Source organism: Lissotriton helveticus, chromosome 1_1, assembly GCF_964261635.1.
Source record: "Lissotriton helveticus chromosome 1_1, aLisHel1.1, whole genome shotgun sequence".
Lineage (NCBI taxonomy): Eukaryota > Metazoa > Chordata > Amphibia > Caudata > Salamandridae > Lissotriton > Lissotriton helveticus.
In genome coordinates, this window is record NC_136057.1 from 50137480 (window position 1) to 50161454 (window position 23975).

Consider the following 23975-nt stretch of genomic DNA (forward strand, 5'->3'; position numbering starts at 1 on the left):
CTTGTGGCACACCCTGTTTACCAAACCTGACTGCTGCCCCTGCCTCTCTATACGTCTCCCTAATAAAAAGAATTATGGAGTTGTCCACGCCCATCCACTCCAAAAGAACCCACAATTTTGAGTAGTTTACACAGTTGAAGGCCGCGGACAAGTCCATAAAAGCCATATAAAACTGGCCCTTTTTAGCACAAACATATTTTGCTGCAAGTAAGGGTGAATTTTGTCCGTGGTCCATCGTACCCCTCCCCTTTCTGAACCCGTATTGTGTCTCAGCTAAAATATTATTAACGAATGCCCACTCCTCCAGTCTATTTAGGAGCAATCTCCCCATTAGTTTGGCAGCGCTATGCAGGATGGAAATTTGGCGGTAATTTGCCAGATTCGAGGGATCCCCCTTCTTATATATGGGGATAATTACGGATTGTTTCCAATATACCGGGGGTCTCACTTTGGAATCATTATTAAAAACTTGGGTCAAGAGTGGGGCCCATGAATTTTTATGTACAAGGAGATATCCAGAGGAACCCCATCTGACCCTGCTGCCTTTAGGGCAGGCGATTGAGAGAGTGCAAGCTCAATTTCCTCTAATGAGAATTCCATCCCCAGATGGGCAGTCATCAAGTCCTAAGTTTTTTTTGTAGCGCTATCCATCTCTACATAAAAAATCCTCTGGAAGTGAGACACCCAGGTCGATTGATCTATATCAATATCAAGAGAGGGGCCGCCCTGATCCTACAGAAAAGGGGCAATTACCACCCTCCAAAATGCCTTGCAAATTCTTTACCCTTCGAAGCCTCACTGCCATGCTTCATTCCGTAACTCCTTTTTTCTCACCGCCCTAGCTGTCTTATATTCAGCTCGTAGCTTCCCTATCAAATCTTTGTTTCTGGAACTTCTTTTAAGAGCAGTGTGAAGATCTTTGGAGTCCTTTGAGCAACTTGTCTCAAACCCCCTTATCGTCACTGGAGTGTTTCTTGTAGTTGGATGTAAAAGATTAGAATTTATTGATGTTAAAACTTTACTAAATGCTATTCAGCAGGATTCAGTGTCTGGTAACACCTCCTTTACAACCTTTGGGAGGAAGGAAATAGTTTTAATTTTCTCCCATTTAAGAGTAGATCAGTTTTTCCTACTCCTAATCGGTTCTGGGGTAAATATAGAGCTTGAATTAGCAGAAAGAGGCCAAACAAAACAAAAAAAGAAGGAAAGTATGATCACTGAACTCTGTCAACTCGGCTATGGAGGACTTAATACATCTCTTCAAATTTGTCTGAATAATTGTAAAATCAGATGTCGAGGTAACTCCAGTATGTTGAAAAGTGGGGAGGGGTTGACCAGTCATGGGGTGACACAGGTTTATTACAACTAGGTCCTAAGTTAATGAAAAACTGTTTGGAATGTTTGCGTAGTTATGAAAATCGACTAGCAATGAATCATTAGTGTCTGTTACCCCACAAATACATTGGCCCAAATTGGGCTACAGTACACATGAAAATCCCCAGCTCAAATAGAAAAAATTGAACGGGTGTGGTATGTTAACAGAGATTCCAATATTCCCGCCAACTCATCTGTCACCTGTGTAGGATTCTTACCATTTTTATTATAAAAATTAATCTGTAACACATCAATTTTCCCAGAAGCTTCAGCCACGATAACATGAAAAAGGGGCGAGTAATTGATAAAGGTCTCCTTACCTAGGGTGATCGTGTTTGCTATAATTCTGCGTAAGCCCTCCTTAGAGCTACCTGCTGCTGATGGAACTACTGGCGTATCAAAGGAGCTGAAGCCATTTACTTAGACAGACGGCTCTGCCCAATTTTCCTGAAAGCAGATATCAGAATTCGTAAACTCTTTGTGCTAATTTTGATTATCTTTTTTGTTTTCATAATCCGCTATGGTCCTAGAGAGAAACTTTATATCACTTAGCGACTCCTGCGACCGAATCGCTGTCGGTACTGGTGAGGAGGATGATGTAGGGTCAATTGGTAAGGATGTAATACTGCTTAGTGAACTTAAAACAACCAACTGAACTCTCTCCACGGGTACCAAACAAGAAACCATTTGATATTCATTTTAAAGAACAGACTGAGGAGGCAAATGATTTAGTGGAGAGATCAGTCAATCACATGCCTCCATATCTTCCAACAATGAGTACCTATTTGATAGAGCAAGTGCGCCAAATCCACCTGGGCAAGCTTATGACCAATTCTCACTAAAGAGAGGACCTGAATGAGTACGGTGGAACTACGTACTGGTGCGGACCTATAAAAAAGCCCAACGAGACTGCATAAATCTGAGAATGGAGTGAAGGGGCAACCAGTAAACTCCCTAATGGGTCTCTCACTAGCCATTCATCATCAAAGTTTAAAATAACCAGTCATTATTGGTTGTTTTTACATCAGACCCAATTCACTGCATTCTTCTGGCCAATATCAAATGATTTTGGATGAGATGACCTTTATTAGAGTTTTGAGTCATCCAGTGTCGAGCCTTGGCCATCAGCTGAAGTGAAGATTTTATAAGATTTAATAAAGGCACGTTGACTAAAATTTGAATATAGTGACAGGCTGCAGGAGGGACGTCCATGAATTGCTGATTTGGTCTGCTGTGGGCCCGAGTAGACAGGGATTTACCTTAACCTGTGGTCTTGATAAGTCACGTGATTGCCCCTTACCCATAGAATCTTGCATGTGCACCTGCGGTGGGCAACACCTAGGGACCAAATCTACATGGTCTGGACCTACAGGATCCCTGTTTTCAACACAAGGATGACCAATAGAAGTTAAGGGCAATTTAACTAACTCATGACCAAGGATCATGTTTTCACAATTAAAACACAAATTATGACTTTCACAGTTATAGTTTTTAAAAGTTTTACAGACATCAGAGGGGATGACCTTATGTGCGATCTAAAGCATCTAAACGGGCATAGATCGGTTGCAAAAGTTGTTTAAAGTTATCATGAAGATCATACCAATATGAGGGAAATGTAGTCTCTGAATGTTGGTGCCCATTCATACATGTGGAACTCGCTGGCATAGCGACCTTTCTGATCTTCTTGGCAGGTCAGTTGGAGGGCAGTATCTCATAACCTCTTTTTCATTTACCATTTACAGATGTAGAGACAGTAGGTTTCCCACTCAATGCAGAGGCAGGCTGTGAATGTTCAGAGGTTGGTGCAGAGACTGCCGGCAATTCTGGAAGAGAAGCCCCATATAGTTTTGTTACAACCCCCTTATTTGGAGAAACAACTAGATTAGATGACTGCCCTGCCCCTGACCCCTACAAAAGTCTTTTTTCTGTAACTGCGATTTATTTTTCTAATGCCGATGTTGCCTTGGCCAGAAAGGTATCTAAAGAGGTAACAGTAACCTCCTCTGTTGCTCTCAGCTTTTTCTTGCCCGTGGTGGGCATGTAACGGGGGAGTATAGAAGTAAGAGTGAGGGCCCAGCCTCCTCTGGGCTCCGACGTGTGTGGTTGAGCCCGCCCTTAGCCCGGGCGAGTCTCGTGCAGAGGTACCACGCTGCTGCCTTTAAGCACCTCCGGGTGCCGGAAGAGTGATGCTTTGTGCAGTGGAGCCTGGGGGCTGTAGTCCATGCCCTGGCTCTGCTCCGATGCACCCCCCACAGCGGGACCTCACTGCTGCCTTTAAGCACCTCAGGGTGCAGGAAGAGTGATGTGGTGTGTGGTGGAGCCTGGGGGCTGTAGTCCGTGCCCTGGCTCTGCTCCGATGCACCCCCCACAGCGGGACCTCACTGCTGCCTTTAAGCACCTCCGGGTGCCGGAAGAGTGATGCTTTGTGCAGTGGAGCCTGGGGGCTGTAGTCCGTGCCCCGGCTCTGCTCCGATGCACCCCCCACAGCGGGACCTCACTGCTGCCTTTAAGCACCTCCGGGTGCCGGAAGAGTGATGCTTTGTGCAGTGGAGCCTGGGGGCTGTAGTCCGTGCCCTGGCTCTGCTCCGATGCACCCCCCACAGCGGGACCTCGCTGCTGCCTTTAAGCACCTCAAAGGGTGCAGGAAGAGTGATGCATGTACTGTGGAGCCTGGGGGCTGTAGTCCGTGCCCTGGCTCTGCTCCGATGCACCCCCCCACAACCGGACCTCACTGCTACCTTTAAGCACCTCTGGGCGTGGGAAGAGTGATGCTTTGTGCAGTGGAGCCTGGGGGCTGTAGTCAGTGCCCAGGCTCTGCTCCGATGCACCCCCCACAGCGGGACCTCGCTGCTGCCTTTAAGCACCTCAAAGGGTTCAGGAAGAGTGATGCATGTACTGTGGGGCCTGGGGGCTGTAGTCAGTGCCCCGGCTCTGCTTCGATGCTTCCCCAGGGAATCTCTAATAGAGTGCTCTACCTTGCACTCACTTCAATTGTCCAACTTGAGCATATTTGGAGACTTGAATCTTTATCTTGATGTAATCAACAATAAAAAAGTCCATGACTTTACTAATGACTCGGCCACTTTCCAATTAGCTCAGTTAGTAAAACATTCAGCTGTGAGGACGGCCATCTGCCGGACCCTGTTTTTTCCTACCTGGCCGCCCTTCAAACTGCTCCCCCAATTCCAGTGGCCTGGTCAAACCAATATTTGGTGGCAATGACCATTGATACACCTAGCATTGAAAAAAACATTACTGGTAACCCCACAATGAGAAAGTAGTGGCGTAAACTGGAACCATTCACCTTTTCAAGGTTCATCGAAAGGAGTGTGCCCCTTATTAGACTCCAATATAGAACGGGCGGAGACTTCCACCAAAGCATGGCTCAATACTGCCTTGGATCATTTTATTCCTGCCAAGCTCTATAGAAGTAGGAAGCAGCCCCCCAGTTGTTTGGTTCAATGAAGCATTGCTCATAAAAGAAACAATTCAAAAAACTAGATTGCGCTTGGCACAAATCCTATGATGCTGCAGTATGAATGCAATACTTGAGAGCGATTAAATGCTACAAGACACTGAATAAAACAGCCTGTGTCGAATTATTTACAGACAAATCAAAAACAGAAGCAAGCTTTCAAAGGAAATCTTCTCTATTGTGAACAACCTGATTAAACCCACCTCCACTCCTGGATTAGCGGAAGCTTCTAACAGCCACTGCAGCAAGATTGGTCAGTTATCTTTATCTTTACTTTAACAGGGGTGAGAAAACAGTCAAACCTGTCTCTCTTGACACAGGGACCTACCACTCTCAATGGGCTCCCTTGGACCAATTGGCTCTACTTGACACAGATTCTATTTCCACCTTTATGCTTCAAGTGAAATCTGGATCTCCGGATGACCCATTTAAACCTGATTATATTTTAGAATTTCAAGAGAGCGTCACACCCATATTTCTAGAATTGTCCGTCTTCTAAAAAAGCCTTTGCTAAATGCCACTTAGCCAAAAACTATCAACCCATTTCTCTTCTGTCGTTTCAGTCCAAGGATGGGGAGAAACATATGAACAACCTCCTAACCAAAATATTTGAACAATATAAAATATTAGATTATTCCCAAAATAGATTTAGATTATACAGCACCGAAGCTGTTCTTTTAACAGTTGCTGAATCCCTTTGCAGTACTGCAGATGCCGGCAAATCCCAGGCTCTGATACTCCTAGATTTAAGTGTGGCCTTTGTGACTGTCTCACATGCAATAATAGTAACCCGCCTCAATGACCTGGGGGTACAGGGCAAAGTTCTGGCCTGGTTTACCTTCTTTTTAAAGGAGTGGTCTTTTAAAGTTATACCCCCCTTTTGCCTCATCACAAAGAGGACTGACTCCTGACATCCCTCTGGGTTCGGAGCTCAGTTCTACCCTTATTAATATTCACATCAGACCTCTGGCGGAGGTAGTGAAACATTTTGGAATATCTCAATAGTGTTGTATGCTGATGACACTCACCTAATTATTTCCCTGTCGGCAGAGTCAACTGGCTTTTGTGGCAAATCTAAAAAATGTGTATCAGCGTTGGCCAAATGGATACACGACAACTATTTAAGGACTTAACTAATAAAAAACAGAGATCCAAGGAGTACCCAGTCTCAGCCTAGCTGCCGGGATGCGATTTTACATGCCCTCCAGAACACTACACTCCACCAATCTAAACCTGGCCCACATCCCATGTCACAGCAGAGCCAGACCGGGAGGTTTCTCCTTCCATGTCTTAGCTCCTACCCGATGGAATTCTATGCCTCCTAACCTTAGAAAGGTTCAATACCACTTACTGATCCAGAAACAGTGGAATACCCGGCTCTTCTCCATCTGGGTTGACGATTTCGCCTCTCTGCCGCTGTGTTTCAAGGGATCATTTTATGTCCCCTGATGATATTGTCTGACATCTGGACCCTCACCTTCCCCTCAGGGCAGGCAGCCTTCAGGTGTTGTGCTTTCTAAGGCTCTGCTTCCCTCTTGTAAAGGGTCAAAGTGGTAACACCCTTGCAGCAAGTGCCTTTATCAGCCGCAGGATTAAGGTACAGCAAAACACACAAGATGATGGACGGAATGTTGCACAATGGCAAAACATTCACCACCGTTCACAGATCTGGGTTTAATCTATCGTTATTTTGCTTACCAAGCCACCCCAGTTCAGACATGGCCATATGCAAATCAGTCTTGACCCTGTGCCTCACGGTAACAGTCCAGCCCGAACTGCCAAGCCAAGTCTTCCCTGGACGGAATCAAGCCTTCTAGGACCGGTTTCTGGCTATCAGCCGTCTATAGCCAGGATAACTTGACTCCAGTGGCTTAGTGAGCACGGAACCCACGTCTGGACATACCCTTCCCACATAGGGTGAACAGCAAAACACACAAGGTGATGGACGGAATGTTGTACAATGGCAAAACATTCACCCCCAGTCACAGATCTGGGTTTAATCCATCGTTGTTTTGCTCACCAAGCCACCCCAGTTCAGACATGGAATCAAGCATCCTAGGACCAGTTTCTGGCTATCAGCCGTCTTCAGCCAGGATAGCTTGACTCCAGTGGCTTATTGAGCATACTGTTCCCATGAGGCACAAGGTCAAGACTGATTTGCAGATGGCCATGTCTGAACTGGGGTGGCTTGGTGAGCAAAATAACGATGGATTAAACCCAGATCTGTGACTGGGGGTGAATGTTTTGCCATTGTGCAACATTCCGTCCGTCATCTTGTGTGTTTTGCTGTTAACCCTATGTGGGAAGGGTATGCCCAGACGTGGGTCCCATTCGCACTTCTCCACTGGAGTCAAGCGATCCTGGCTGAAGACTGCTGATAGCCAGAAACCGGCCCTAGGATGCTTGATTCCGGTCCAGGGAAGACATGGCTTGGTAGTTCGGGCTGGACTATTTCCATGAGGCACAGGGTCAAGACTGATTTGCATGTGGCCATGTCTGAACTGGGGTGGCTTGGTGAGCAAAATAACGATGAATCAAACCCAGATCTGTGACTGGGGGTGAATGTTTTGCCATTTTGCAACCTTCCGTCCATCATCTTGTGTGTTTTGCAGGATTAAGATACAGTGCACACCAATTCCCAGCCCAGTAAAAGCCTGAAATAGACCCAAAATGGAGCATCTATCTACATGTTCGCCTCCTCTGTAGCTACCTGTGCACTTCCTCCGTTTTTATGTCCCGGCGAGCTTCTCTAAAGACGCTTTTGATCCTTCTACTGCCAACTATGGCGTTTGTCTATCATATGTGTTTATCGAGTCACACCCCTGCTTTAGCTGTCAATGAACCCTGCAGAGCGAGCACACAGACATAAGGGAGTATTGAAGGAGATGAACAGTGATATGGTAAAGCTAGTAAGTAATACTTTATTGTACAGTTAATAAAAACCATTACAAAAACAATCAGCAGTAAAAAAGGAAAGTATTAAAAATATATGTAGCAGCATAGATGATGGAGTTATTCAATTTGAGCTATGTTACAAAGTGCAGTTTAAAAAAAAAAAAAAAGTTAAAAAGAACGGAGTGTCCGTCTGCCGTTAGATGCTTGTGTCCTTCTACAGAGAGGGTTTCTTTTGTCAGTCCTGACCCTCATTTCTATACATAGTTAAGTATTGCAGTGCCTATTCCTTTTTGGAAGAAGACTGGCTGGCATTTGCCCTAAATGTTCGTAACTTTTAGTTATAGTATGCCAGTGTGATATGGTAAAGCTGATTTTAAGAAATTCCCAACAGTGTAATGCTGCACTCACCTGAAAGCAATGGACATCTTGTCCCACTCTGCCAATGCTCCATCCCCTGACTGAGAAGCATGCTGGCACCAAACGGAAGACATTAAGTCCGATACCCTGGTAAGGTAGAAAAAGACAAAAAGCAGACACGTATTGGCAGCCGAGATATCACATGTATATTACTGGTTGTGATGGAATCTCTACAATAAATGCTTCAATATTCCAACAAATGCTTGAACCATCCCTAGGAATGTGGCAAAGATAACTTAAAAAACAGAAAAGTAAAGACAGGAGTTAGAACTTCAGCTGCTCCAGTGTGAACTGGAAAGTACTGTCAAGAAGAGTGTGAATGGAGCTACATTTGTTATATACTTCCTGGAGCTTTGCCATTATTATATAGTTCCTGGAGCGTTACCTTCATTATATACTTCCTGAAGAGTTTTCTTTGTCATGTAGTCTTGAAAGGGTTGCTGCTGTTATACAATTTCTAAAACTGAAGTGACAGCAACACATTCTGATCCATCTCTTCTTACACAATCCCTTCTTATTTAAATGAAATCTTAGCATGTGCGTCTTGTAAAGCTGTACCTCTAGTAAGTGGCCATCCTTGTGTGCTCTTTCTGTACTAAGTTACTGTGTGAACACCAGAAAATCACCTCCTTTTCTGAAATAAGTAAAATGTGACATGTTCTATAGAACATTTAGTTAAATATCTGTGTATGGTGAAATGTCTCTTGGTAACTTTCATAAATGGTAATGACCAGATGTCTTTTACAACTAGTTAAATATTGTGTATTCACATTCTCTTACATTTCCATTTAGTGATTTTAAATCTCTTTACATCCAACAGGAAACCAGCCTTGAATGCACAAATGATCGTGAATAATGTCAATAATCGTTCAAATCTGAAAAAAATTGGTTAGAAATAATGAGCTCCAATATTTAGAAAAAGATCTGCAGAGAGACTGAGCAACCTGAAGATAAACTGATATATCCTGGAAGAGGCAGTCCAGAGCAGTTCAGTGGATGCAAGAGTCTGAGCTGTGCACCTCCACACAACAGGACTAAGAAATGACCTCTCGAAAATTAAGGCAACAACAATGACAAACCACTTCCTGTACAAACAAGCGTCCACCACCAGCTTTGATATAGGTGTTCGGTATGAGGTAGATACAGCATTGCTCTGCTTCCTGTAATGATGGCAGACCACCATTCAGAACGCTAGGTGTATTGTAAACTCTTTCTGGCCAAACCACTGGAACAAGAGAAAACCACAAGGGAGTGGAGCCTGACAACTGAACGGTAAAGGAAAGAGAGGTTCTCTGATCTACAACAGACTGCCCCAATTTGCTTCGACCAGAAGGAAGACTGATCTTCACTCATAAATATGCAAAACCATTCCGCAATCTAAAGACATTTGATAAATAAAGAAATAAATAAACGACCTACAAAGAAGCTTTACTTGCAACAATTATAATATATGTAGTTAGAGAGTCTTGTATTTCATTGTGAAATCTGAAATCAACAATCCAAAATACCACACACATACATGGAATGTGAAAATAACACAAGTGCTCTATCAGCCATGTTAGCTCCTCAGGAAGCGCAGTCATGGGATGCAGACAAATATAAACCTGACCCAGAGACACTAACCAAGAAAGAAAAATCATTCAAAAGCAGCAAGAGCTTTAGTTTGTCATCGCTACTAAAGAACCATCAGCAAACTCACAAAGGAAAAGCAACGTGCAATTGCAATGAATGTGTGAAGAACTTTAATCAGTTAACACTCCTAAAAGATAATCAGCGAACTCACACAGGGGAAAAACCATACCATTGCAGTGAATGTGTGAAGAGCTTCAGTCGGTTATCACACCTCAACATACATCAGCGAACGCACACTGGGGAAAAACCATACCATTGCAATGAATGTGGAAGTAGTTTTAGTGATTCCTCAAATCTCAGGATTCATCAGCGAACACACACAGGGGAAAAATCATACCATTGCAGTGAATGTGTGAAGAGCTTCAGTCGGTTATCACACCTCAACATACATCAGCGAACGCACACTGGGGAAAAACCATACCATTGCAATGAATGTGGAAGTAGTTTTAGTGATTCCTCAAATCTCAGGATTCATCAGCGAACACACACAGGGGAAAAACCATACCATTGCAATGAATGTGGGAAGGCATTCAGTCAGTTATCAAATCTTCAAAGACATCAGCAAACACACACAGGAGAAAAACCATACCATTGCACTGAATGTGTGAAGAACTTCTGTCGGTTATCACACCTACAAAGCCATCAGCGAACACACACTGGGGAAAAACCATACCATTGCAATGAATGTGTGAAGAGCTTCAGTTATTTATCACAACTCCAAGTTCATCAGCGAACACACACTGGGGAAAAACCATACCATTGCAATGAATGTGTGAAGAGCTTCTGTCGGTTATCACACCTACAAAGCAATCAGCAAACACATACTGGGGAAAAACCATACCATTGCTATGAATGTCTGAAGATATTCAGTCAGTTATCAATTCTTCAAAGTCATCAGCAAACACACACAGGGGAAAAACCATACCATTGCACTGAATGTGTGAAGAGCTTCTGGCGGTTATCACACCTACAAAGCCATCAGCGAACACATACTGGGGAAAAACCATACCATTGCACTGAATGTGTGAAGAGCTTCTGTCGGTTATCACACCTACAAAGACATCAGCGAACACATACTGGGGAAAAACCATACCATTGCAGTGAATGTGGAAGTAGTTTTAGTGATTCCTCAAATCTCAGGATTCATCAGCGAACACATACTGGGGAAAAACCATACCATTGCACTGAATGTGTGAAGAGCTTCAGTCGGTTATCAGAACTCCAAACACATCAGCGAACACACACTGGGGAAAAACCATACCATTGCAATAAATGTGTAAAGAGATTCATTGATGTATCAAATCTTCGAAGACATCAACGAACACACAGGAAAAATACCATAGCATTGCAGTAAATGTTTGAAGAGCTTCAGTCAGTTATTTGCCTACAAAAACATAAACGAACACACACTGGGGAAAAAACATACCATTGCAATGAATGTGGAAGTAGTTTTAGGGATTCCTCAAATCTCAGAAGTCATCAGCGAACACAGGCAGGGGAAAAGCCATTACAGTGCCGTGAATGTATGAAGAGCATTAGTCTGTTATCAATTCTGCAGAGACATCAGCGAACACACACAGGGTATAAACCATCTGATTGCAATGAATGTGGAAATAGTTTAGTCGTTCCTCAAAATTTGAGAATAATCAGCGAACACTCACTGGGGAAAAAACTTTCAAGTGTAGTGAGTGTGTTAAGTGCTTTAGTCAATTATCAGAAATACAAAGACATCAACAAACACACACAGGTGATAAACCCCTACCACTGCAGTGAATGTGGAAGTATTTTTAGTTTTTACTCAGCATTAAGGAACCCTCAGCATACAAACACAGGTGAAAACTCTACCACTGCAGTGAATGAGGAAGTTGTTTTAGTGCCCCTTCAACATTTGGAAATCTCCAGCGAACCCAGTTATGGGAAATGCCATTCAAGTGCACTACACAAACACAAACAGGAGAGTAACCATTCCATTGTAGTGGATGTGGAAGTGTTTGACGGAAGGGTTTTCAGCTAACTACAGGGATTAGTGATAAAACCTATAAACACAACACACATGAATAAGTTTACCAAGCACAGACTGGAGAATATTTCTAGCTGATTTTGGTGTTTGGACATTTTGTGCAATAACTGGTTCAATGACAGGTGCAAGAGAAGAACGCCCAAGGGCACAAGAAGTCAAAGTAGGAAATTGTGACCTGTAACTCTGAGAGTTAATGCTTGCAGCGCACAACATTTACCTCCGAAGCACTGAGTTGGGATACATGATGCTAATTTCACTCATCACATGCATCTGTTAATGCACCCACCATAGTGGCACTTCCCCAGAGATGTCCAATATCAAGCTGGACCCTTGAGAAATTTGCTGGCTCACCACTGACTGTAAGTGATTCACGGCCAGATACATTTGATATGAATATATTTTAGACCTTTCATATTTACAGAGAATCAACCAAGCAACTCCTAACTGGTCAAAGGACAGAATCCGTGCATGATGACGAAGTAATGATCCCAGAGAGAGCTGACGAAAAGTTTAGTTCTTAATAAGTTTCTAAAAGCTTGACAGTTAAGTAAAGAATCTTGAGCAGTAAAGAATTCCAGCTCTTACAGTCCAGAACTATCGACTCCCTACTTTACATTTCTGAACCTTGTCTCTGGAAAAAAAATGGATTTAGAAGTAAAGGAACACAAAAGATACAGATTTTTGACACAAATGATATTCAGGTTTGTTTTTACAAGTAAAAAGAAACTCTTGTTATATAAACTGCAAATGAATGAATGGACATAAAAAGTATGTGGTGACTCGTGCGCAAGCAGTGAAACTTTGTAATGCAGTTGGGACGTCCTCCGACCACAAATAAGATAGACCGTAGCGTTCTGAATCATCTGTAATGTGCTTCTGTGTTGCTGGAGCTGCCAAATAAACAGTGTTCTCATGGCCCAGCCTTGCTTAGAGGAAGGAGTTCACTGATATAATATGCACATCAGAAGAAAGGATACATCTTCAGTAGCCAAAGATAGTAGAAATAAGTGCTTTGCACTGAGTTCATTTTAACAAATGGTAGAGTCTAAGATGTTCTTCCTGCTGCCGACCATCATCATCATCACCACACAGCCACTCGGGAACAGGAAGGAGACTGCTCTTCAGCACACCCATCCTTATACATAACACACTACAGGGGTTTGCTCCAGGGCCAAACACACTTTACTTTCACGTTATCAGCAACACGTTCTAAACTGAACAAGTGGTTTGTATGGCCATTAGTGGAATAAGAAATTTGAAACCCAATACTTTAGAAATCTGTATTAATGATACATAACCAAACATTCAAACACCACCTATGTATGGACATCCAAAAGCCTTTAAAATCCACACTACAGACGTGTGTACCAGGATCAAACTCACTTTACTTTGAAATTAACATGAACGAAATTATGATACAGCAAGAACAATCATGAGGCTATGAAATGTACACAATGATAACTAGATTTTACATATTAATATGAAATGTATGTAATAAAACATCAAATGTATTTGAATTCATGGTATTAGACTGCTGATTGTATAGGAGATCTTAAATGTGATTTATTCCCTAAATTATAAAAGCACCTAAAGTTTGCTGAGTGACTGCCATGTTTATTACGGGTGTCCAGCAGACTTTTTTGTTTTACTCCTAAAGTGAGAGTTTGCTTTTGCTTTTTGTAAAATCAATAAATTCTGTACTTGATACACTGAGAGGTTTTACAAGGGAGTCTGGGTCATTTTTTCCTAGTTTTTTTCTGTTTCAGACAGCCACTCTTTACATAATGTTCCTGAGGAGAAGCAAGTAGGGCAGAATGTCTACCATAAGTAGGACAAATGGTCTAATGTACGTACACCAACGGCCCCAGCTGTGTCGGTCATTGTTGTGAGGGTTCCTGAGGTTCTGACCTCAATTCAAACAGAGGGGAATAACCAACTTCCAAAATTCTCCAATTTATTTTTATAATTCATTCTTCCTTAGACACCTTTGTTGGAAGTTTGCAACATTGTGTCCAATGTTGTGCAAAACCAGTGTGCCGTCCGCCAAGGCTGTACTGTTGCATTAAATGTTGTATAAAAGCAGACATGGCTTAGTAGTTCGGACTGGACTGTTCCCATGATGCACTGGGTCAGAGCTGATTGGCATATAGCCAGTGTCTAACCCAGGGTGGTGTGGAGTGCAAAAAAATGATGGATTTAGGCCCAGATCATTGTACTGGGGTGAATGTATGACATTGTTCTTTATTCTGTCCATCAACTGTGTTTTTTGCGTATAAAAGCAGTGTGCCATCCTCCGTGGCTGTGCTGTTGAATCAGATTATGTGTAGAAGTAGTGTCCTGCCTCCTTCGTCTGCATAAAGACGTATGTAAACTATAAGGTTGCTGCCGACTGCGGCATCATAGTGACCACCTTCTACCTGAGATCCTATTGGTTTGCTGCTGGCTGCGGTGTTATAGTGTCCACCTTCTACCTGAGATCCTATCTGTTTACTGCCGACTGCAGAGCCACCTGGGATCCTATCTATTTTCTGCTGGCTGCTGTCACTATTGTAGCAAATATATTAAGCTACCTAGCGTCTTCTTGTAAGTCGTACAGAATGGTGAACACACATGGATCGACCATTGTATACACCACACTTTGTTGATGGGAAAACTGTGGAGGAGCATCTAGTAATTTGCCTATTAAAAAATTAGACCTCCTTTGCCGAAATATCAAATGTTATGATATGGTAACATTCCCTAAATACACTCAGTTGACTATCTTTAAATTTGTGGATAGTGGTTTGCCTCCCTTTTATATGTATTGTGCCTCACTAATTAGTTCTGTGATGCAGTGGTTCACAACCTGTGATCCTAGGGACCTACACAGTGGGTCTGCAAACGTTTTTACAAAATTAAATATTATTAAAATTAATGAATACAAATTAATCAAGTAGGTTTGAATGAAGAAGCAAAACTGAAAATTGTGAACCTTTTTCAATATTTGATTGTGAATTAAACAAAAGATTTCAATATTTGAGATCGTGTTTCATGTATTCCTGTGTCTATATTTTTGAGTATTGTCAAAAAATAGCTTAGGCCGAAGGTCCCGGCATCCAATAATTACTGGATTACAGTAATGAATCAGTGGGGGGCTTCAGAATTGAAAAGATTAAGAACCGCTGCTCGAATGTATTGTGTCTTTAACATTTGAATCTTAAAACAGGCTATTTAGGGAAATGAAAGAAACAGACTGCGAGAGCCAGTGACCCTGCATGTACTTCAACCAGCCCAGCCAGTATGACCCTACCGTCTTGTTTCAAACAGTAATACATCTACTGTTAGAGCCTTAAAAGAGGTTATAAAGTATTTTTCTGGAGTGCATTTTGTTTTATTTGCATGCTTCACAATGTAAGGTCCAGTTTTCAGAGAACATTTAATCTATAACATTCTGAAAGCACATATATATTCATTACAACAATCTTCAATCACAAAACTACAAATATATATATTACCTAAACATTGTTTACATGTTTATATGGTTATTACAGACAATATTAGTTTTCCAAATAGATAACTAGACACACAACTGTTGTAAACTCCCAACACGTTATCCTGTCTGTGTTTGGTCGGTATGCGGCATGTCATTATCTTTCGGGGAACTCATGACTGTTTCAATTTATCCAAACAATAACTTTGCTACCATACAAGGCGACACAAGTATGCTACCAGCTCTATGATATCTGCCTTACAAGGTCTGACAGTGAATGTGAAAAATATATATGTTGTCTTGTTTTACATATTTTTATCATGCTGGTTCATAGCAGTTACGTCTCGGATTAATGGGAAGTCCCCCAATGTAGAGTAAAATTCAGTGGTTAACACTCATGAATTGAGCACTAAATTAAAGAGATCGTCATCCTGGGTTATGGCAAGAGCTCCTGCCAGACGACTGCAGCCTCTGGTCCTATGCTGAGAGCCAATCAGAGAGGAGCAGAGCTAAGCCCAGCTGATGTGTGTTTTCCTTCCTAGGGAACACTCTTTCTCAACTTCAATCTTATAGTCACAGCTTCTCCAATGTGAGCAGGTATGCAGTTCACTGAGTCCCAAGAAACTCTACTGGCAAGTTAGCTATGCCAAACTCTCGTAGTGTAGCACATAGAAGTAGTCTTCCAGTTGCTAAGCTCCTATGAACATTCTACTCTTGTTACAAATGTTCATATTATTCATGCTGCTAGTAACATACATGAGTGCTGTTCTAATTATATTCTGTGTGGTTATTACTCATGTACTAAGCAACAGGCTAAGACAGTCGAAATAAACACTTTAAAACATATATAGTGTCTTTTCTTAGTACAGTACTTGTGAGTGCTATGCTAAGGAACAAAATTGGGTTCGAATTACCACTGCCTCCCTGAACTCTTCACAGAACTGTTAGTAACCAAGAAAGCACAGACACCACACCGGCACGTATGCCCAATGAGGTTGCATGGGGGTTCTATAACTTGAAATTCTGTTTAAGTTTAAGCAATGTAGCACTGAACTTCGGCCAGGCACCCATGGGTGGGAAAGCCAAAGCCTATTCAGCTTGGCCAGAGCGCTAGTTTATGCAACACAACAATATTGTTTACATGATTATTGGGTTATCATAAACAATATTTTCTATCCAAAAAAAGACAGATAGACGAACAGTTATCATATGTTTTACTTTGCTTCACATAACATTTTATAATTAAGATGTCAATTATCACTCAAAAAGAGAACATGAAAACCATTCAAGATATCAAAACAATTGTAAATGAGAATAACATCGCAAATATATAGTATACATTCATAGTACATTTCCACACGATTATATTGATCACTTAAATGATATTCTTTTAAACCTGTGCACATTTCATTTAATTATTTTCTCAGTACAATATGACACTAAAGGTTATTTCACAGGATTTGTCTCTGGTAAATAAATAACCATTCATATTTAATATTTCTCCATAAAGCAATTGACTTAAACAATAATATATTTTGCTCGATCCCTAAACATCCACTAACTCTGTAGAGTAGAGATACTAGTTCTATTAAACGGAACAGTTTCCTTTTGTTAATTTATCTCATTAAAAAAAGAGGTCTTTGAATCTTAAAAATGGTTTCCTTCTCCTAACTTCTAGTAAAAAAATATTAACTCTGCTAAAAGAGAAATCCTAACAAGGGGATATTTCCTATACCTGTTTCTTATAGGTTAATTTAATTGACAATACTTGTGCTGAATCAATGTAAGAGTCTCAAACTTATATTGTGTATCATTAATCATTGCAAAATGTCTCAACCTACGATTAGTGTAGATAAGTATACCTTTAATTAATGTACACATATATTGTCAGGATAACGTCCTCGGTCTTCCGACAAACACATAATTATTATCAAGTCTTTATTTCTGAACAACAAGGACCGCATTATGACTATAAATCACAGGGGTGGAGGAGTAATGCTGTATTTAATAAGGTTGAGGCTTTCAGTGTCTGAAAAGACACTTGGTAGGGTATTATGTATACCAACTCTGTATCCTACATTGTAGGAAGAGAGAAAACCAGCGTGACAGGGAGGAGGCCTGGAAGCAGCTGTAGTACTAAAGGTGCTGCAAAAGGCAACTGAGTTTGAGAGAGTGGACTGATAGCAAAGGAACCCTTGGACCCGAAGCCAAGTGTTTCTTAGTAGGCATGTATTTCCTGTGCTTGACACCTTAGCTTGGCTTTCGCCCCTAAGGAAGGGCAGTCTCTAAGGACTGTGCTTTCTGTGGCTCTGCTCTCCTATGGTAAAAGGCCAAAGTAGTAACAGCTCAGTCAGTACGTGTCCATGCAAGAGTACGGAATCAGAGGAGACAGGAAAGCACAGGTTTGGAGCTATGACTGACCACCCGAAAAGCCCCATTCGGCCTGGTCTGGAGAGCACCCCATTGTGGCAACCATTAATTGTCAATAAAGAGCCATGCGCACTGTCAACAGACTGCCTGCTAAAGGGACTATTAGTCCCAGGAGAACTGTTTGTCTGCTGATGGAGGAGGAGGGGCCACATCTTCTACACGCTATATAGTGCCAGACTAACAAATGCAGTCCTGGACGCCACACCACTGCAGCTGCCTGGTAAAGGGACTACAAATCCCAGGAGACCTGTTGTCTGCTGGGGCAGGAGGAGGGACTGCATCTTCAACGTGCTATGTAACCAGTACTGGCTCCTGCAGCACAGGACGCCAAGCGCTCGTCTTCATTCAACCCGTAACTGTTAGGTTAGCTGAGAGGCTGCTCTGCATCTCCCTGTATGCAGCCAGCTGCACAAAGTAACTTCACAGCTGGGAGCCCCTAAAGCAATTGTGAAAGTGACACAGCTCAGAGCTCAGCAGTCATGGACTGTCTGCACAACTAGTTGAGTTCTTTTCAGTTTCATAAAGGTGGCTCAGGCCCGCTCACCGTAGGAGCCTCTAACTAATGCTTTTACTTATATTTCAGGTTCTTTACAGCAGTAAGGTCACTTAAAATGATGAAAGGAAAAGATAATGAAAGAACATATTGCAATACTTTGTGAGCTTTTGAAAATATATTGAGTCCGTCAAACAAACGTAAGTTATCGTATAGCAGCCAATGAAACCATATATCAGTTTATGAAAACCACTTTTGTTACGCAACACTGTTGTCTCGAAAGTGTGCAAACATCAACCGATTTCACGAAAAACTAAACCAAATAGTACAGTTAGGAAAAAAGAGCTCTGACGTGTCAAGCACTGGCTGCGTTATAGCTCTTTATTTTCTTACGTCAGGTTGGTAGTATGGGTGTGGGGGTAAGATGTATCTTTATAAGTCTAGTTAGCTGTGTATGTATATATATTTAAAAGTAAAAATCTGTTGCAATTCAAGTCTATAAAAATATATTATATGAAAATTGTTTTTAAATGGTTGACAGAACTGTATGCGTCCAGGATGTGCATCTGTTAGTGACATACAGTCACAGGGAGAGTTTATAGTGTAAGTGTGATTGAAATTAAGAAATAAACAAAGCATGCTGACCTGGTGTAAACCGCCTCCTACCCCAGCGAAGAAGCCTCGGACCCTGTTGCAGCCGCCACTTCTCGCCGGACCCGCTGCGCGGGTCCCGCTTCGCGGCGTGCAGCACCTCTCTGCTTCGTGAAGGGGCATTGTTGTTGTGGACCGACCGGCAGGGCTGCGAGCATAGCGGTGCACTCCTAGGACCAGGAGTACCCACGCGCTCTTACTCCAGCTGGGCTGCTCTCCCTGCCGGCCCCGCCCTCACCTTGTCCACTGCTCAAATCACTGCCTCACCTGGACCTCAGTGGATTCTGTTGCTGACGCTGACCTGGTGTAAACCGCCTCCTACCCCAGCGAGGAAGCCTCGGACCCTGTTGCAGCCGCCACTTCTCGCCGGACCCGCTGCGCGGGTCCCGCTTCGCGGCGTGCAGCACCTCTCTGCTTCGTGAAGGGGCATTGTTGTTGTGGACCGACCGGCAGGGCTGCGAGCATAGCGGTGCACTCCTAGGACCAGGAGTACCCGCGCGCCCTTACTCCAGCTGGGCTGCTCTCCCTGCCGGCCCCGCCCTCACCTTGTCCACTGCTCAAATCACTGCCTCACCTGGACCTCAGTGGATTCTGTTGCTGACGCTGACCTGGTGTAAACCGTCTCCTACCCCAGCGAGGAAGCCTCGGACCCTGTTGCAGCCGCCACTTCTCGCCGGACCCGCTGCGCGGGTCCCGCTTCGCGGCGTGCAGCACCTCTCTGCTTCGTGAAGGGGCATTGTTGTTGTGGACCGACCGGCAGGGCTGCGAGCATAGCGGTGCACTCCTAGGACCAGGAGTACCCGCGCGCCCTTACTCCAGCTGGGCTGCTCTCCCTGCCGGCCCCGCCCTCACCTTGTCCACTGCTCAAATCACTGCCTCACCTGGACCTCAGTGGATTCTGTTGCTGACCTGGTGTAAACCGCCTCCTACCCCAGCGAGGAAGCCTCGGACCCTGTTGCAGCCGCCACTTCACGCCGGACCCGCTGCGCGGGTCCCGCTTCGCGGCGTGCAGCACCTCTCTGCTTCGTGAAGGGGCATTGTTGTTGTGGACCGACCGGCAGGGCTGCGAGCATAGCGGTGCACTCCTAGGACCAGGAGTACCCACGCGCTCTTACTCCAGCTGGGCTGCTCTCCCTGCCGGCCCCGCCCTCACCTTGTCCACTGCTCAAATCACTGCCTCACCTGGACCTCAGTGGATTCTGTTGCTGACGCTGACCTGGTGTAAACCGCCTCCTACCCCAGCGAGGAAGCCTCGGACCCTGTTGCAGCCGCCACTTCTCGCCGGACCCGCTGCGCGGGTCCCGCTTCGCGGCGTGCAGCACCTCTCTGCTTCGTGAAGGGGCATTGTTGTTGTGGACCGACCGGCAGGGCTGCGAGCATAGCGGTGCACTCCTAGGACCAGGAGTACCCACGCGCTCTTACTCCAGCTGGGCTGCTCTCCCTGCCGGCCCCGCCCTCACCTTGTCCACTGCTCAAATCACTGCCTCACCTGGACCTCAGTGGATTCTGTTGCTGACGCTGACCTGGTGTAAACCGCCTCCTACCCCAGCGAGGAAGCCTCGGACCCTGTTGCAGCCGCCACTTCTCGCCGGACCCGCTGCGCGGGTCCCGCTTCGCGGCGTGCAGCACCTCTCTGCTTCGTGAAGGGGCATTGTTGTTGTGGACCGACCGGCAGGGCTGCGAGCATAGCGGTGCACTCCTAGGACCAGGAGTACCCGCGCGCCCTTACTCCAGCTGGGCTGCTCTCCCTGCCGGCCCCGCCCTCACCTTGTCCACTGCTCAAATCACTGCCTCACCTGGACCTCAGTGGATTCTGTTGCTGACGCTGACCTGGTGTAAACCGTCTCCTACCCCAGCGAGGAAGCCTCGGACCCTGTTGCAGCCGCCACTTCTCGCCGGACCCGCTGCGCGGGTCCCGCTTCGCGGCGTGCAGCACCTCTCTGCTTCGTGAAGGGGCATTGTTGTTGTGGACCGACCGGCAGGGCTGCGAGCATAGCGGTGCACTCCTAGGACCAGGAGTACCCGCGCGCCCTTACTCCAGCTGGGCTGCTCTCCCTGCCGGCCCCGCCCTCACCTTGTCCACTGCTCAAATCACTGCCTCACCTGGACCTCAGTGGATTCTGTTGCTGACCTGGTGTAAACCGCCTCCTACCCCAGCGAGGAAGCCTCGGACCCTGTTGCAGCCGCCACTTCACGCCGGACCCGCTGCGCGGGTCCCGCTTCGCGGCGTGCAGCACCTCTCTGCTTCGTGAAGGGGCATTGTTGTTGTGGACCGACCGGCAGGGCTGCGAGCATAGCGGTGCACTCCTAGGACCAGGAGTACCCACGCGCTCTTACTCCAGCTGGGCTGCTCTCCCTGCCGGCCCCGCCCTCACCTTGTCCACTGCTCAAATCACTGCCTCACCTGGACCTCAGTGGATTCTGTTGCTGACGCTGACCTGGTGTAAACCGCCTCCTACCCCAGCGAGGAAGCCTCGGACCCTGTTGCAGCCGCCACTTCTCGCCGGACCCGCTGCGCGGGTCCCGCTTCGCGGCGTGCAGCACCTCTCTGCTTCGTGAAGGGGCATTGTTGTTGTGGACCGACCGGCAGGGCTGCGAGCATAGCGGTGCACTCCTAGGACCAGGAGTACCCGCGCGCCCTTACTCCAGCTGGGCTGCTCTCCCTGCCGGCCCCGCCCTCACCTTGTCCACTGCTCAAATCACTGCCTCACCTGGACCTCAGTGGATTCTGTTGCTGACGCTGACCTGGTGTAAACCGTCTCCTACCCCAGCGAGGAAGCCTCGGACCCTGTTGCAGCCGCCACTTCTCGCCGGACCCGCTGCGCGGGTCCCGCTTCGCGGCGTGCAGCACCTCTCTGCTTCGTGAAGGGGCATTGTTGTTGTGGACCGACCGGCAGGGCTGCGAGCATAGCGGTGCACTCCTAGGACCAGGAGTACCCGCGCGCCCTTACTCCAGCTGGGCTGCTCTCCCTGCCGACCCCGCCCTCCTGGTAATTAGTTGGATAACTATATTAAGGACCCCTCACTCCTGCGGCGCGGGAGCGTGCGGGAGGGCGCCGGGAGAAGCCCGGGACAAGGGCGGGACCGTCTGTGGCCGTCCGGGGCCGCAGGAGGCCGGGCTGGGCTAGGTTATTTACATCTTGCTAGTTGTATGCTGTGTCCTAGTATCTTTGCACTGTGTATAGCTAGCTGTGGTTTATAGTCACTACACCAAGCGCCTTTAATCTGGACAATCCTCCTTTAACATGAGTCACTCTGCTCCGCCCGGTGTGAGTGTCTCTGTTCTGGGCCCCCTAGATAAATTCTTTAAGAAATCCGCCAAGGAGGTAGATATGGACTTACTTCTTGCTGAAAGAAGAGCTGAGCGTCGACGCTCAATTGAGCAGTTAAAGAAAAATCCACTGCCAGTTTTAAATAATACTCAAGAACTTGCCGCCCAAGGTTTGAGCGTTATTGAGGCCGATGCCACTGATCTTAACCTTACCCCTAGTATATTTAGGTTTCCTGCTATCTCCCCGCCCTGTAGTAGTGCCACATGCGGAGGTCACCTTGTTTGTCCCCCTATTGATCACTCAAGCATTATTGAAACAAACATCCCGAGACCCTTATCAGGGAAGTAGAACCAACCCCTATGCTGTCCAACATGTCTCAGGTTTGTATCGACCCAGGCGAGATCATTCCTGAAATGAGTGGATTAAAGTCAAGAACCACGTCTGACAAGGCTATAGGGGTTGTTCACTCCCCACCAAGGAAGAAAAGGAGAAAGGGAGGGGTAAAAAGGAAAGGGCGTAGCTGCCAGACCCCATCACCACCCCTACCCAACCCAAATAGTGAGCCAGGGCCGCCACACATAGTAGAGCCTCTACCTTCAGATACACGTGAACATGCATCCCCAGAGCTAGTAACCGTAGGGGTAAATGAGGTGTCCCTTGGTATTTTGGAGAAGCTTATTAAATCATACATGCTTCCCCTGCTAGAACGTGTGAGGACTATGGGAGAAAAATTGGACCGCCTTGTGGCGACCATTGAGTCTACACATAGCACTGGCTCGGATAAGAACAAGGGTCCATCTAATAAACCAGCCGGACCATCCTTTGCCGCTGGCAAACCACCTAGCACTACCAGCCAACACACTACCAATGCTACTAAAGCAGTCACTATTTCAAACAAAGCACCGACTGTGGTTGCGAAACCCACTCCAACATTACCCCCTGTGAAAGCAAACCCCAGTGTGGTAGTCAGCAAACCACTGGCTAAGGGAGCAGCACCGCAGACAAAGAAAGGGATGGGCAAACCCGCTGGCTCAAATGGTAAAAACAACAAACCCTTACCATTGAAGAGAAATGTAGATTTGCCCCCAGACTCACTAAACTTTGTTATTGTTATGACAGGTGTGCCACCAGTTCAGGAAGGGGATAGAGAAAATGACGACAGTTTAAAAAATAAAGTCATCTTTTGGCTGAAAACAAATAGACCCCTTCCTCCCAACCTTAATGGGGATATCAGAGTAATACAGCAATGTTGGTGGTAGCGTTTCTCAATGAGAGAAAACGTCCGCACCTTCTGTTGACGACTATTTTCACTGTGCAGGTTGCGTGTGAAGTATCAAGGAAAGAGGTGCACTGAGAACCTGGTAGGACACCCACCACCAGGGGTGTTAAACAAAGCAACTTAATGCCCGTATCAATACTCAGGAAAAAACCAAGTTACAACACTGGCCCAGCAGTGGAGATCCTGACCATATGCGTACGAATAACAAGACTTATCAAGGTCTCCAGGATTCTATACTACATGAACATAAGAACTGATCTCCACAAAGTGACTTACGCTACTCTATTAATTATCAAGTTGGAATCTATACCTATATCAGCGCAACTGTCAGCATCCTAATAAATAGGATCCTTAATATTATCACACCATACCTGCTTCGCCTTACTGATAAGAACATCTCGACAACAAGACCTGCCCATCCTTATCGAGATTGCCTTGAAAAAGCCCCTGAGTGGGCGAAACACGTGTCGGCAGTGCAAAGCTGGAAAACTTTTAATGTGCTCAAAATAAAGATTTTTTGAAGAACAACGTACGGTTTTGGATCCATACTTTGAAGTTTCTTTACTAC

At 45.3% G+C, this 23975-nt stretch overlaps 1 protein-coding gene across 1 annotated transcript in view; it reads left to right on the top strand.

Moving 5' to 3' along the window:
- The window catches only part of LOC144758091 (uncharacterized), an 82723-nt gene extending 71576 nt beyond the window's left edge, over window positions 1-11147 (top strand). Inside the window, exons 3-4 of the mRNA XM_078646411.1 lie at window positions 8982-9049; window positions 9715-11147. Coding sequence (XP_078502537.1) covers window positions 8982-9049; window positions 9715-11147 — 1501 coding nt within the window. The remainder of the gene's footprint in view (window positions 1-8981; window positions 9050-9714) is intronic.
- The last annotated feature ends 12828 nt before the right edge of the window (window positions 11148-23975 follow it).